Raw genomic sequence first — 11982 nt, 5'->3', positions numbered from 1 at the left:
TGTGAGACCTCCCTTAGGCTCTGTTAAGTATCTACTTTATCATCTATTCCTGTTCATATAAAATCCTAAATTTCTGCCGGTGTATCTTATTTTTCTACAGTGGTACCTTGTCCCCTAGGCCTGTTGTATATGTTAGTCAGTCTTTACTAGTAAACCATATCCCAGGCTAAAGAGAAGTATTTTTTAAAGAATTATTATTTATCTCAATGTATAAGAGGACTCTGTCGTTGTCTTCATACAAACCAGGAGAGGGCATCAGATCCCATTACAGATGGTTGTGAGCCACCATGTGGTTGCTGGGATTTGAACTCAGGACCTCTGGAAGTGCAGTCAGCACTTTAACTTCTAAATCATCTCTCCAGCCCCCGAAGAGTATTCTTTATTGTGAGTTTGGTGAGTCCTGCTCACAACACTTTCCTTGTGATGACTCTACTGTCTTCCTTAGCTTGTTGCTCCCTAAATCCTGTTCTAGGGACCTAGGTCAATGTTAATCTCACTTGGAATGTATTCAATCACACTATGTGCAGTAGTCTACTCTTGTAAGCCCAGTACTCCAGAGGGTGGGTGGGACACAAATACCACAATTGGGCTATAAAGTGAGTTCCAGTATAGCCTGGGATGCATAATGGAACATATATCAGTGAACAAAAATAAAGCGAAAGATATTGATTATAGCCCAGGATAAGCTCTGATCCTGACGACTTGGAAGGTGACAGAGGACAACTGAAAATTTAATGCCAGCCTGGGTGATTTAGTGAAACCTCATCTGGAAATGGCACAAAACTGAGTATGTGTGTTAATTTTGATAGTCTGAGTGTTTCAGAGAAGTCTAGGACATAGTAGGAAATATTCCACTTTTTCCCATATGTGAGGACATTTCTGAAATTAATTATGTTGTGGGATCTCTCATCTAATCGCCAAGCAAATCTGTTGGCAAGGTGTCACATGATCATGGTAGTTACATGGGAGACAAGAATGATTGAGGTATTATCTCATTAGAACCATGTACTTGAGTCTGTTTCCTACCTTGAGCCTTTCCTATATTCCTTTTTGGCCACCCTAATCCAAGATGAAGGGAAGAACAGCCTCCCTTCATAGGCTGCATGTATGGAAAAAGCGTCTATCAACTGAGCCCACTGAAACTATAAGCCCAGAGTAATCGTTCTGCTTTGACATTCTGTCAACAATGAAGCAATAACTACTAGTCCAGTGCAGCTCAGTGGTGAGCCCTTGCCTTGCATGCAGGAGGACCTGGGTTCAATCCCTAGAATCAGACACTACAATTACTCCCAAAAAGTTAAAATTAGAGGGTAAAAACATTAACTTTTGATATTCATAGGCATGCGCTTCTGTGAACATTGAGCCTCAGGCTCTTTGGTAGATGAAGGTCCTATGTGTGGTCAAGCAAAGCCAGATTCTACCACATCACAGAATTTGGATTTGTCACCTTTGTGCAAACAGGGAAGGAAGTGTATCCTAGCCAAACAATGAAACGAGATAGTTGTAAGTAGACACATTTCTAGTGTAGCATGGCAGGTAACAGGTGTCCCTAGTGATGACTTGTATGTGTGTGTGTGAGAGACAGACCACATGTTAACATAGACAAATAGAAGGCTGCTTGGCAGTCCTAGGGAAGGAGAGGGCAGTGTGCTTCAGTGCAATGATAGCTGACACACAATTCCTCATAGGAGTACAGGGCACAAAACCAGCAATATGCATTAAGTATATGCCTTGCTAAATGGAATGCTGATAGGCTTATTATATTTCCAATTGTTTTTTGAGTTATTTTGTGCTTGTATGCATGGATATGTGTGTATGTGTGTGCACGAACAAATGCATTCACTTGTGAATAGCAAAGGATGCTGGAGGGAGCCAGTTCTCTGTGTCCACCATGTAGTTCTTTAAGATTGAACTCAAGTCTGACAGCAGGATCCTTTATCACTGAGCCATTTAGCCTGCTTGAAACATCTGCCAGAGTGTCTGTCACACAGTAAGACAATACTAACAGAGTTCTTAGCATGTACTACCCACAGTGCTGACCAGATGCTTGCCATACACAAAGATCTTTGTTTAAAGAGTGCCTGGCACAGAAAGAGCAGTTCTAGTGGGGCTCAACACAGTGACAATAATAATAGGAAATGTTTGGCACGACGGAAAAAGACTCCTAACAGTGTTTGGCACATCCTACAAAATTGCTAAGAGAACAAACACATGACACATGCTTAACTCAGAATTCCAGTAGACTTTTATAAATAAATAAATATAGGTATAAGTGTATATAATAAATAAATATATAAATAAATGTATGTATCTATACTGCTAATATTTAGTCTTTCAAAGCTGTAGCTGTGATGTTGAATCGCCACTCCCTCCTTCTTCCACCGTGGGCTTATTTCGACTGTCTGTGGTTGAGACAAGAAAGAGAAGGGAGAGAAATGCTACTGAGTTGCCACCACCTACTCAGCGCTCTGTTTCCACCTGTCCTCCACAGCCTGCATGCTCTCCTTCTGCCCATCTTCAAAGCTCTGCCCCACAAGCACACCCTCTTCTAGAGCATGGGCCTGCCTCACCAGAGGAAGTAATGGCCTACACTTTGAGTGATAACCTGGGATTTAGAAGCCCATAGCATCCTGGCTAGTGAAGATCTCCAAACTACCCAGCACTGCAGTAAAGGAAGCATGACTTATGACATCTGGTTCAGTCTTGCACCCCAAAGGACTAGAAGTGGATGATTGGGTAGGGTCTAATACCGTATGGGAAACGTGTGTGTTCTGGGTGTTGTGAGATGTGTCAGAGGACCACTTACCAGTTCAGTAATCATCATCTTCTTCCTCTTCAGGATCACTAATCTCTGAATATATCACTCGATACTTCCTCTCTCGCAGCCGGTGGCTCCAAACATTGACCTGAATGCCACCAGGTTCTAAAATGTGGAGAGGTTAGTGCATGAGTGCTAGGCCTTTTCTCGTCAGAAAAGAACAGGCCTTGGCCCTCCCATGAGCCTCTGGGCCTTTACTGCTGGCTCACAGAAATTGAGATGTCAGCAATACAGCAATACAGACCAAAGGCCAGTTTGGGTTATACCATAGAGTGTACTCTCTTGTCCCCATCAGCATCCCAACCCCCTGATATAAATTTCCTATTTTATCCTCCATTAGGAGGAGGGTCCAGTGACCATTCACTTATATTGTATGGATTTCATGGTTAGCTTCAGAGCATGTAGAAAACTTGTCCAGTGTCACAAGGCTTTCAGAAGGACAAGTCAAATTATGATTATAGAGGCCCATTGTAACATCTGAACTAGTGCTGGGGGGAGTGCCTCACCCAGAAAGGCCAAACACCTCGAACAATCTAGGGAAACCAGAGTATTGTTTCCCCTGTGCTTTTTTCTCATCCAATGCCACCCTGTTGTCTGTCCCCAAAGCATGGGCTTTCTCTTGGGTGTGCTGGTGTCTCTGAGCCTGCTGTTCCTGGAACACATGTTGGGTTATTCCTCCCGTGCTACCTTCTTCAGCGTTTTTAAACACTGAAGCACTTATTCAGGTAGTCAGTAGTATGTTTGTATTGTCTTAGAGGTTAAGTGTCTTCTCATGTATTTTTCTAAAGTTTCTATTAGCATATATTAGTTATATATGTTGTTCCACTTCGTTATTATATTTTATATGCATATATAATGTATTTTGATCATGTGTGAACTTAATTGCTCACTTGAGTCACACTGATGCCCTTCCTCCCTACCCCTAGATTCCCTTTTATTGCCTTTTGGTTGGTATTGGTGAGACCCAGTGAGTTGAGTTTCACTTACTTATGTGTGCATTGGGCCTCACTGGCCTTTTCCCCTAGCACCTGGCAACTGCCATCATATCCTCTGAGAGGGGCAGAAGCTGGTGAGCCCCTCCTTCCATGGCAGAATGTTAAAGGGCTTGATCTTTTGCAGGTGTTTTTAAAGGATTTTTCATAACGTATTAATTACGCTTGACAAAGTATTTCACTTTTTGTAACTAAATAAAAAAAGAACACGGGTGTTTGAATGGCAAAGAAATGTCTGAACTAAACCTAGTTTCCAGAACTACAATGTTTGCCTTTATATTGTTATCACACTGTCATTTGCACAAGCAGAAGAGATATAATTAAGAGTAAGGAACAAAGATTAGGTGAAGAAAAGCGCTGGAGGAAGCCACAGGCTCTGGGAGAACCTGGAATATGAACTACGTGGCTGCACACAGAAGCTGGTGGTGCACTGCGTGCACAGTAAGTAAAGCATGAACAGAATGAAGGAGACAGCACTGCATGCACCGTGGTGGCACGGGCAGGTGAATGCACAATGGTAGTGAGTGCCCATAAATGCACCGTGGTGGTGTGTGCAGATGAGTGCACCATGGTGGCATGTCCAGGTGAATGCACCATGGTCATCTGTAGAGATGAATGCCCTGTGGTGGCGTGTGCAGGTGAATGCAGCAGGGGGTGGGTTAGAAAGAAAGGAGACAGTTAAAGAACCTCGTGCCTGAGTTGATATCACATGTGATGCTGGTGGGAGCACTTCAGGTGGAACTGGGCAAGGTGGTGCCTACACCCTTTCTGTTGATATGCCAAGATGTGCCATTAGTCACTAATCCTCAGCTACCTTTCATTCACCTTCCTGAGTCATGCATGAGAGAGTATATGTACAACTAAAAGAAGTCAGAAAATGAATGTATAGACTTTTATTGTATATTTACATTTGTATTTCTGTGTATGTCTCTGTGTATGTGGAAGATGTATGTGGGTATACCTGTGGAGGAAATACTGGGTCAGATACACTGGAACTGGAGTGTCAGATAATAGTAAGCACCTACATTTGCACTATCAGGATTTCTCCCTTCATACAGTCAGTCCTTAGCTGCGGCCTCACTGGTCACTAACCTCAGCTCCCAGAATTCTCTCTACACTACACTGAACCCTGCAGCTGTGGAAACCCCCATTCCACAGTCAGGGTCCTCTGGGGTTCCTATGGCTTGGGGCTGTGGGGCAGAAAGTTCTCAGGTATAGATATGCCCTGAACTTGATCACAGTGGAAGGGGTCTACCATGAAAGCCCTGTCATTTGTAGCCAGAACAGAGCACGGGCCCTTCACAGAGAATAGGCCAGCTGGAGATCCCTATGTGGAAAGTGAGTGTCAGGATGAAAGAATGTGCAAGATTTGCTAGAGAATACTGACAGGAGCATCACCTGGGCTTCAGAAACTAAAGAAGACTCGACTACTCTTCAGTGGGTTTGGCTACAGGTTAGCAAGCTAGTGGACCTGCTCTTTGGGTCAATAATCTAGCACAGTTGAGGCAATCCTCATTATCAGTTCTCTAAGTACTAAAATGCTCTAATTGGAGAAACTCAGGTCCTGTACTGTAACTCTGACCAAGAACCTGTAGTTATACAGGACCCCTGGGAAACCCGTTACTATGATTTTGCTAAATGAATGTATTATAAACTGTTTTATAAACTCATATCTCTCTACCCATAGGGAAAGGAGCTCTCAGACAGCTTCAGAGAAGTTGTTTTGTACAGTGATTGGTGGCTAATACAGAAACTCCCATCTGGTTAGACTACACAAAGTAAGTGTCTATGGATTACCCACAAAATATCAAACATGTCATACACTCTACTCCCAAGCTCAAGTTCAATAACAGAAGAGGGGGATCGAGAGATTTGAAGAGGCAGAAGACATTCACACCAGAGCAATGTAGTGTTTGAGGGACATGACATGATTATTAGACTCATGAACACACAGTAGGTGTCTTTGCCCCATGAGACCTGCACAAGATCAAGCCTGCCAGCACTCTGGCATGGACTGAGTGGGATCTCAGGTGCCCTTAACAGTAGGTGGTTTTTGTGGGAGGAAGAGTCCATTTTAAGAGTATGGCCCCTGGTATGTCAACCATACTCTAGTGGATGGTTCTACATCCCACAGTATGAAGATATCACAAATTGGCCTTAGGGGTTTTTTTATTTAAAAAAAAATAAAAATAAAAAAGGTATGGATGTTGGGTGAAAAAGAGCTAGGAAAGACTTTTATATTCATTGGGTGAATGGGTGGGGTATGTGTGAATATGATTAAAATAAATTATATAAAACCCTCAAAGAATTAAGTTAATACCACATTGACAAACAATAACTTATGTTAAAAAATAGGAATTAGATTGCAGCCAACCTGCCAAGTTGGAATCATTCTCTCCAGAGGCAAGGCTTCCTTCTACATTATGAATACTTATTGTCACTGATGTCAGCTATAAAAGAGAATCAGAGAAAAGGCATTTTGGCAAATAGTAATCTATAGGGAGTGTTTCTGCTACTTGATATAGGGTGTTCTAATTTGCTGGATAATATTTAGGATGGGTCCTGGCAAATAAATAAAAACATCACACACCAATATTAACCAGACCCTTAAAGATTCAATGACTATACCTATATGGACTAACTCTATATAACTCTATGAAAGATACAGTTAGAATTGGCATTTGAAACAGCATGTGAAACTACACACTAAAATTTACATTTTAAGTATCAAATATATATTTATACACTTATCCACCACCAAGAAGAAAACTGTGTCCTCAACAATGTGGAAAGGAAAAAGGGGGGAAAAAGAGATGGCTGGAAAGATGGCTCAGTGGTAAAGAGCACTGGCTGCTCTTCTGAAGGTCCTGAGTTCAAATCCCAGCAACCACATGGTGGCTCACAACCATCTGTAATGAGATCTGAGGCCCTCTTCTAGGGTGTCTGAAGGCAGTTACAGTGTACTTCCATATAATAATGAATAGGTTTTTTTAAAAACCCAATGTGGACATGAACTGAGGGACAAACATTGTGCACTCCTAAAGAGAGAGTTGATACTTGCCTTCATTCTTTTTCTCGGTGTCACACCAAAAGATCCTTCAAAGCATTCATCTACAGATAGTGACAAATCAGAAGATTTTGTTTGTTAGTAAATATTCCAAAGGCTCAGACTCTTGCTGATTTAGGGAAGGATAGAGTGGAGAGTGGGCCCATTCATGGAGGAGGAGCTAGTGGAGCCTGGCTCTCTTTCATCTGACCAATGACAGGTGCCCTTTTAGAAGTCTCCTTCTGATTGGATAGGAAGTGTCAGCTAAGCCTCATCACTGCCTCATCCCCTCACAACCTGGTAGGACACAGGACATTCTGACTCTCTTTGAAGGTGTTACACATTGGCCATTTACTTATTATCCAGTATAATGTACACAATAATGGTTTAGAATTGTGCATGACAGGATCTTCTACATAATCCTCAGAGTGAGCTCTGTTCCACACAACCCTGATCTGAACAAGAAAAGAGCTGCCTATCACCTTAGCATGCATCTTGACTGAGAAGGTGCACTTCCACAGCCCCTCCCTGATCACTCACCTTCACTGTCATGATCTTCAATGCCTTCAACCAGGGATTGCTTGTCCTGCTCCTTGCCGCGCATGAAAACTGGTTGGTTCACGGTGACCCCTAAGAGGAAGCAGAGTGCTTGTTTTTTAACAGGCAGCACAACGAGGGGAAATGCTTCTAGGAGCTGGACTACAGCCCAGATATTAAGGCCCACAAGAGGCCTGAGCCCTATTACCTGTGATCTATGCTGTCAGCTCTGCACAGGATGGAAAAGAACAACAGGCTCGACAAGCACCTTGACATTTCTCAGGAAAGAAAGGTATCATGGGAGAGGGCCCTGCTACAGGTTGAGATATTGCTGCAGAGTAAACAAACTGGAAGCCCCTAGACTGGTCTGAACCCAGATTTCATCTTACCTAGGTCGGTCATTCTGATGTAGTTTCTTTTCATGTACACGTAGGCACTTTTCTGCCATTCAGTCAGCTTTCCCCACTCTTCATCAGAGAAGTATGTAGAAATATCCTGGAAGGCCTAGAAAAGAAGGAAATGAAAGCTCTGGTCACTGCTCTGCTGGATGTGTGTGCCATTCATCCCAGAATGCCCTTTGTGGTGGAGGACCTTAGTGGTCCACCAGAGAATCAAGACAATCAGTCCTGGGAAATAAGAGGGCTAAGGGAGAGACAGCCTTTTCCACAGCCACTAGAAATTCTCAATGCTGCTCATGTGTTCTCCTCCCCCACTTACAAGGGACTGAGAGTCACCAAATGAATGTAGTACTACGTCACTAATCTGAAGTCCTCATGGAGGCTGTAGAAGGACTCATGGAGCATTTGTACATGGAGAGAAAACCTGAGACTTATGGCGGTCCAGTGGAGTCTGTAGTCCTTGTCCCAAGTGCCTCTGATTTCCACCTTCTGATAACTCATTCTACAGTGGCCCTTGGTCACTCAGCTGCTTCTGTCCACCCCACTACCTGGCCCCCTCACCTTGCAGATATTCTTTGGTTCATAAAGCACTTCCATGGGGATCTTTTCACAGGAACTCACTGTTTCCATGTCAGTGTGATTTTGAAAAGACACAATCTTGTCTTCTTCAAGCACAAAACCAAATGTTCTGTGAAGGAAGGGGTTGCACATACACAGTAAGAGTTGGTAGCTGACATTTTTTGTATTCCTCTTCACCCCGAGATCATCTATCCTTGATTAGGTCTATGGGAGAGTTGGTGGTTAGGAATCAATTAGATTCTATGAACGTGCATAAACATGTATGAAGGTATTCTTAGCCTTTGAGAGTGGATCAAGTGTCTGTCCTGATTAATTGCCCTGAAGTGTTCATTGAGATTAAAGGAAACAGAAAGTTATTAAATTGGGCATGCACATGTTCTCACTCAGGCGAGGACAGTGAAAACTGACTTCATAGAAGAATGCAGCAGTTGTCACTAGAATATGGGTGGTGAGGAATTCAGAAGAAGAAGGTACACCAAGCACCAAATACAAACAGAGGGGAAAATAGCTGCTAGTGTTTTACGAGACCCTTTAGTGACTAGTTTGTAGCTACCTATGGTGAGTTTGTAAGGGATGAAGAGAAGCCAGAGTTCCCTTCTTATGCCTGTAACACAGGGTAGTTGGGAGGCTGAGGTAGAAGGGTCATATGTTCAATGCCTGTCTGAGTCAACTATAAAGTGAGGTCTAGGCCAGTCTGGGTAATATATAATTAAATCCTGTATCAAAGACTCAATCAGGGTTTAAGTTGTAGCTTAGTAGTAGGATTCTTATGTAACATATGAGTGGCCCTTGCATTAATTCCCTAGTTTTACAAAAAAAAAATAGTACAAGAGAAAAGTCATAAAGTTTCACTCATCTTGAAATGAATAGGGAAAATCAGAGAAATATGATGAATTAGCCATATTTGATAAGCAGACACAGTTGTGACTTGAACCATCATACTTTTCCTATATGATGCCTCCCATGATCCTTTCCTGAAGTCTCTTCCAGCTCTGGGTGATTGCTTAACATTTCTAGAATTTTCCCTTCATGAGTAAACAAATGCTTTGACTTTTTATTTTATTACAAATTTAATAGGCACAGAGAGGCTTCACCCAGCACCTGATGGAAAAAGATGCACAGACCCACAGCCAAACATTAGGCAGAGATTAGTGAATCCTGAGAAGAGGGGGAGGAAGGGCTGTAGGAGCCAGAAGGTTCAAGGACACTAGTAGAAAACTTAAGAATCAAAGACCTTTGGTCCATAGGGGCTCATGGAGACTAAACCGCCATCCAGGGAGCGTGCATGGAATTGAGTTAATCCCTCTACGCATATAACAGTTCAGCTTGGGCTTCATGTAGGACTCCTAACAGCAGGAGCAGGGGCTGTCTGTGATTCTGTTACCTGCCTTGGGACTCTTTCCTCCTGGGTTACCTCTAGCCTTAACCGAGGATGACCTAGTCTTACTGCAACTTGATATGCTACGACTGGTTGATATCCATGGGAGGGCTGCCCTTTTCTGAAGAGGAACAGAGGAGGAGTGGATGGGGGAAGAAGGGAGGTGGGGGCAGAATTGGAAGAGAGAAGGGAGGGGGACTGCAATTTGGGGGATACTTAGAGTTAATAAATGAGTAAATAAATAGATTAAAAGTAATAGACACTATAAAATTTATAATAAAAGACAGTTCTGGACGCATGCTGAAAATTAAATACATGTGTCTACTTCATTACCTACTCTTAAGTTTTTCCCCTGGAGACAGAATGTGGCTTGGTTGCTAAGGTTAACAGAGAAACCATGAACCCAAACACTTCTCCTGTACCTGCCTTTTAAGGAATTTAGAACACCATTTTGTGGTACAGTGCATTGCATCATGTGTAGATTTTTTGTGGTGTGTCCAATATATACTTGGTGAGAGGATTGCCACAGATTTAACAGTCCCCCTGTCCCAACTGATGGTTTCCAGGGACCTAGGAAATGGCTATATGGCTATGCTGTGCTGAAAGGGGGTGTACATGTTAAGTAGAGTATGACCTGGTGGGCTGTTACTAGGGTAGCTTAGATAAAGCACTAGAATCTCTACATCTACAGGACCAACTGTCACAGAAGGTCAAAGACCTTGGCACATCTCAAGATACACTAACCAAGGATCCTCAAACTAAATCCCTCAGAAACCTTTTAGTGAGTAGACATTGAGGTGTCTCTGGGACCTTGAAGACTGCGTCTTCATCCAAGAGGAAGTTTGAAATTAGCCCCTCAGACAGAGATCATTTGGTGTCACTGAGGATGGAGGAAATCTCAAGGCAAATAGGAAGTTTCAAAGTTTGTGAAGCTAAGAGGTATACTACTTCCCTCACAAAGAGTGACATACAGTCTGTCAGACATAAAAGGGTTATAATTTCTAGGTTTCTTAAGTAATTGCCCAGTGACGGTTTAGCTCAAAGAACAGTTCTAAGGGCTGGGGAATGCTGGAGACACAAGAAAGGCACAGGTTGGTCTATACAGGCTAACTTTTCTATCTGTTAAGGTTTAGTTTTCTGGGATATCCCCAAGGAAGAACCTACCTCAGACAGGAAGGGACAAAGGAGTGTTTATCCAAGAAGAGACCCAAATATGCACCTTGATTCAACTGTTGCTAGAGACTCAGCAACCAGGGCAGCCAAACCCTTTGAATTCCTCAGGGAACTGAGGGGGGAAGTGAGGTAAGAACAGAATGTTGGAGCTCAGGACTCCAGGCAGGAAGTATATCACCAAAGGGATGTACTAAATATCCCCACTAATGTATGATGATCCCCACCCCCTGGCATTGCTTACTTCTCGATCTGTTTGACTGTTGAAACGTGCATTTCTCTGGATACCTGAGCTTTCACTTATATCTAGACAACCCTCTACTAGGCAGTTGTTTCTCTAAAAAAAAATGGCTAACCACTTCAAATTTTTTTCTTCTGTCTTCCTTACTCATTCTAACCTGGGATCTCTTTACAATAAACCCATAACATTTCAATTATTTATTAAAGGAAAGCATTAGAATTGAAACTATTCCTATATGTGCTCTTTCTCCAAAGACCCAAGAGCTTTGTTTTCTACTAATATTCTTATGAATAACAGCAAAACAGTCTGCATGTGATTAGAATTTATGGTGCTCTTTAAATGGTTCCCAAGTGCTTCTGTTAGGGAGGCTTCTCTACTCAAATAGTATGTGCCTCCTCTGGCCCCTTAATGCTTTCTGACTTTGTATTCTGAGGACTGCTCTGTCAATAATACCCTGCTCAGAATGACTGAGACATTTCTTCTGGCAAGGCAATGGTCCGTGGACCTTGGGACCAGCATTAAGACTTTCACTGCATATTCTCCTTATGTTTTCTTCTTAATCATTTATAAAAATTAATTTTAAATCATATTACAAAGGAATGGCTTCCCCCACAGCCCACAGTCAGCATTATCCTAAATGCAGAACACTGTGAAGCAGTCCCTCTAAAAACATAAACAAGTCAGGGCTGTCCACTGTGCCCACTCCTTTTCCATATAGTGCCTGAAGCAGTAACTGTAGACAAAGTTACTTAGTTTTAATCAAGGTATCAATCAATTAATAAAATACTATAGTACTAAGCAAATATGCACAAAACTCTGGTGC

General features: G+C 42.5%; 1 protein-coding gene across 1 annotated transcript; it reads right to left on the bottom strand.

Moving 5' to 3' along the window:
- Positions 1–2224: 2224 nt before the first annotated feature.
- Positions 2225–11036, bottom strand: Ssxb10 (synovial sarcoma, X member B10). Its single transcript, NM_199064.1, has 8 exons — positions 10913–11036; positions 8353–8479; positions 7783–7897; positions 7397–7486; positions 6872–6921; positions 6185–6260; positions 2807–2923; positions 2225–2402 (listed from the first exon to the last, which is right to left on the bottom strand). The coding sequence occupies exons 2-7, from the start codon at positions 8419–8421 to the stop codon at positions 2811–2813; spliced, it is 513 nt and encodes a 170-aa protein (NP_951019.1). The 5' UTR covers positions 8422–8479; positions 10913–11036; the 3' UTR covers positions 2225–2402; positions 2807–2810.
- Between the last annotated feature and the right edge of the window lie 946 nt (positions 11037–11982).

This window comes from Mus musculus, chromosome X, assembly GCF_000001635.26.
Source record: "Mus musculus strain C57BL/6J chromosome X, GRCm38.p6 C57BL/6J".
In the NCBI taxonomy this organism is placed as follows: Eukaryota; Metazoa; Chordata; class Mammalia; order Rodentia; family Muridae; genus Mus; species Mus musculus.
The sequence above is the reverse complement of the archived record's forward strand: the minus strand, read 5'-3'. Positions and strand labels throughout refer to the sequence as shown.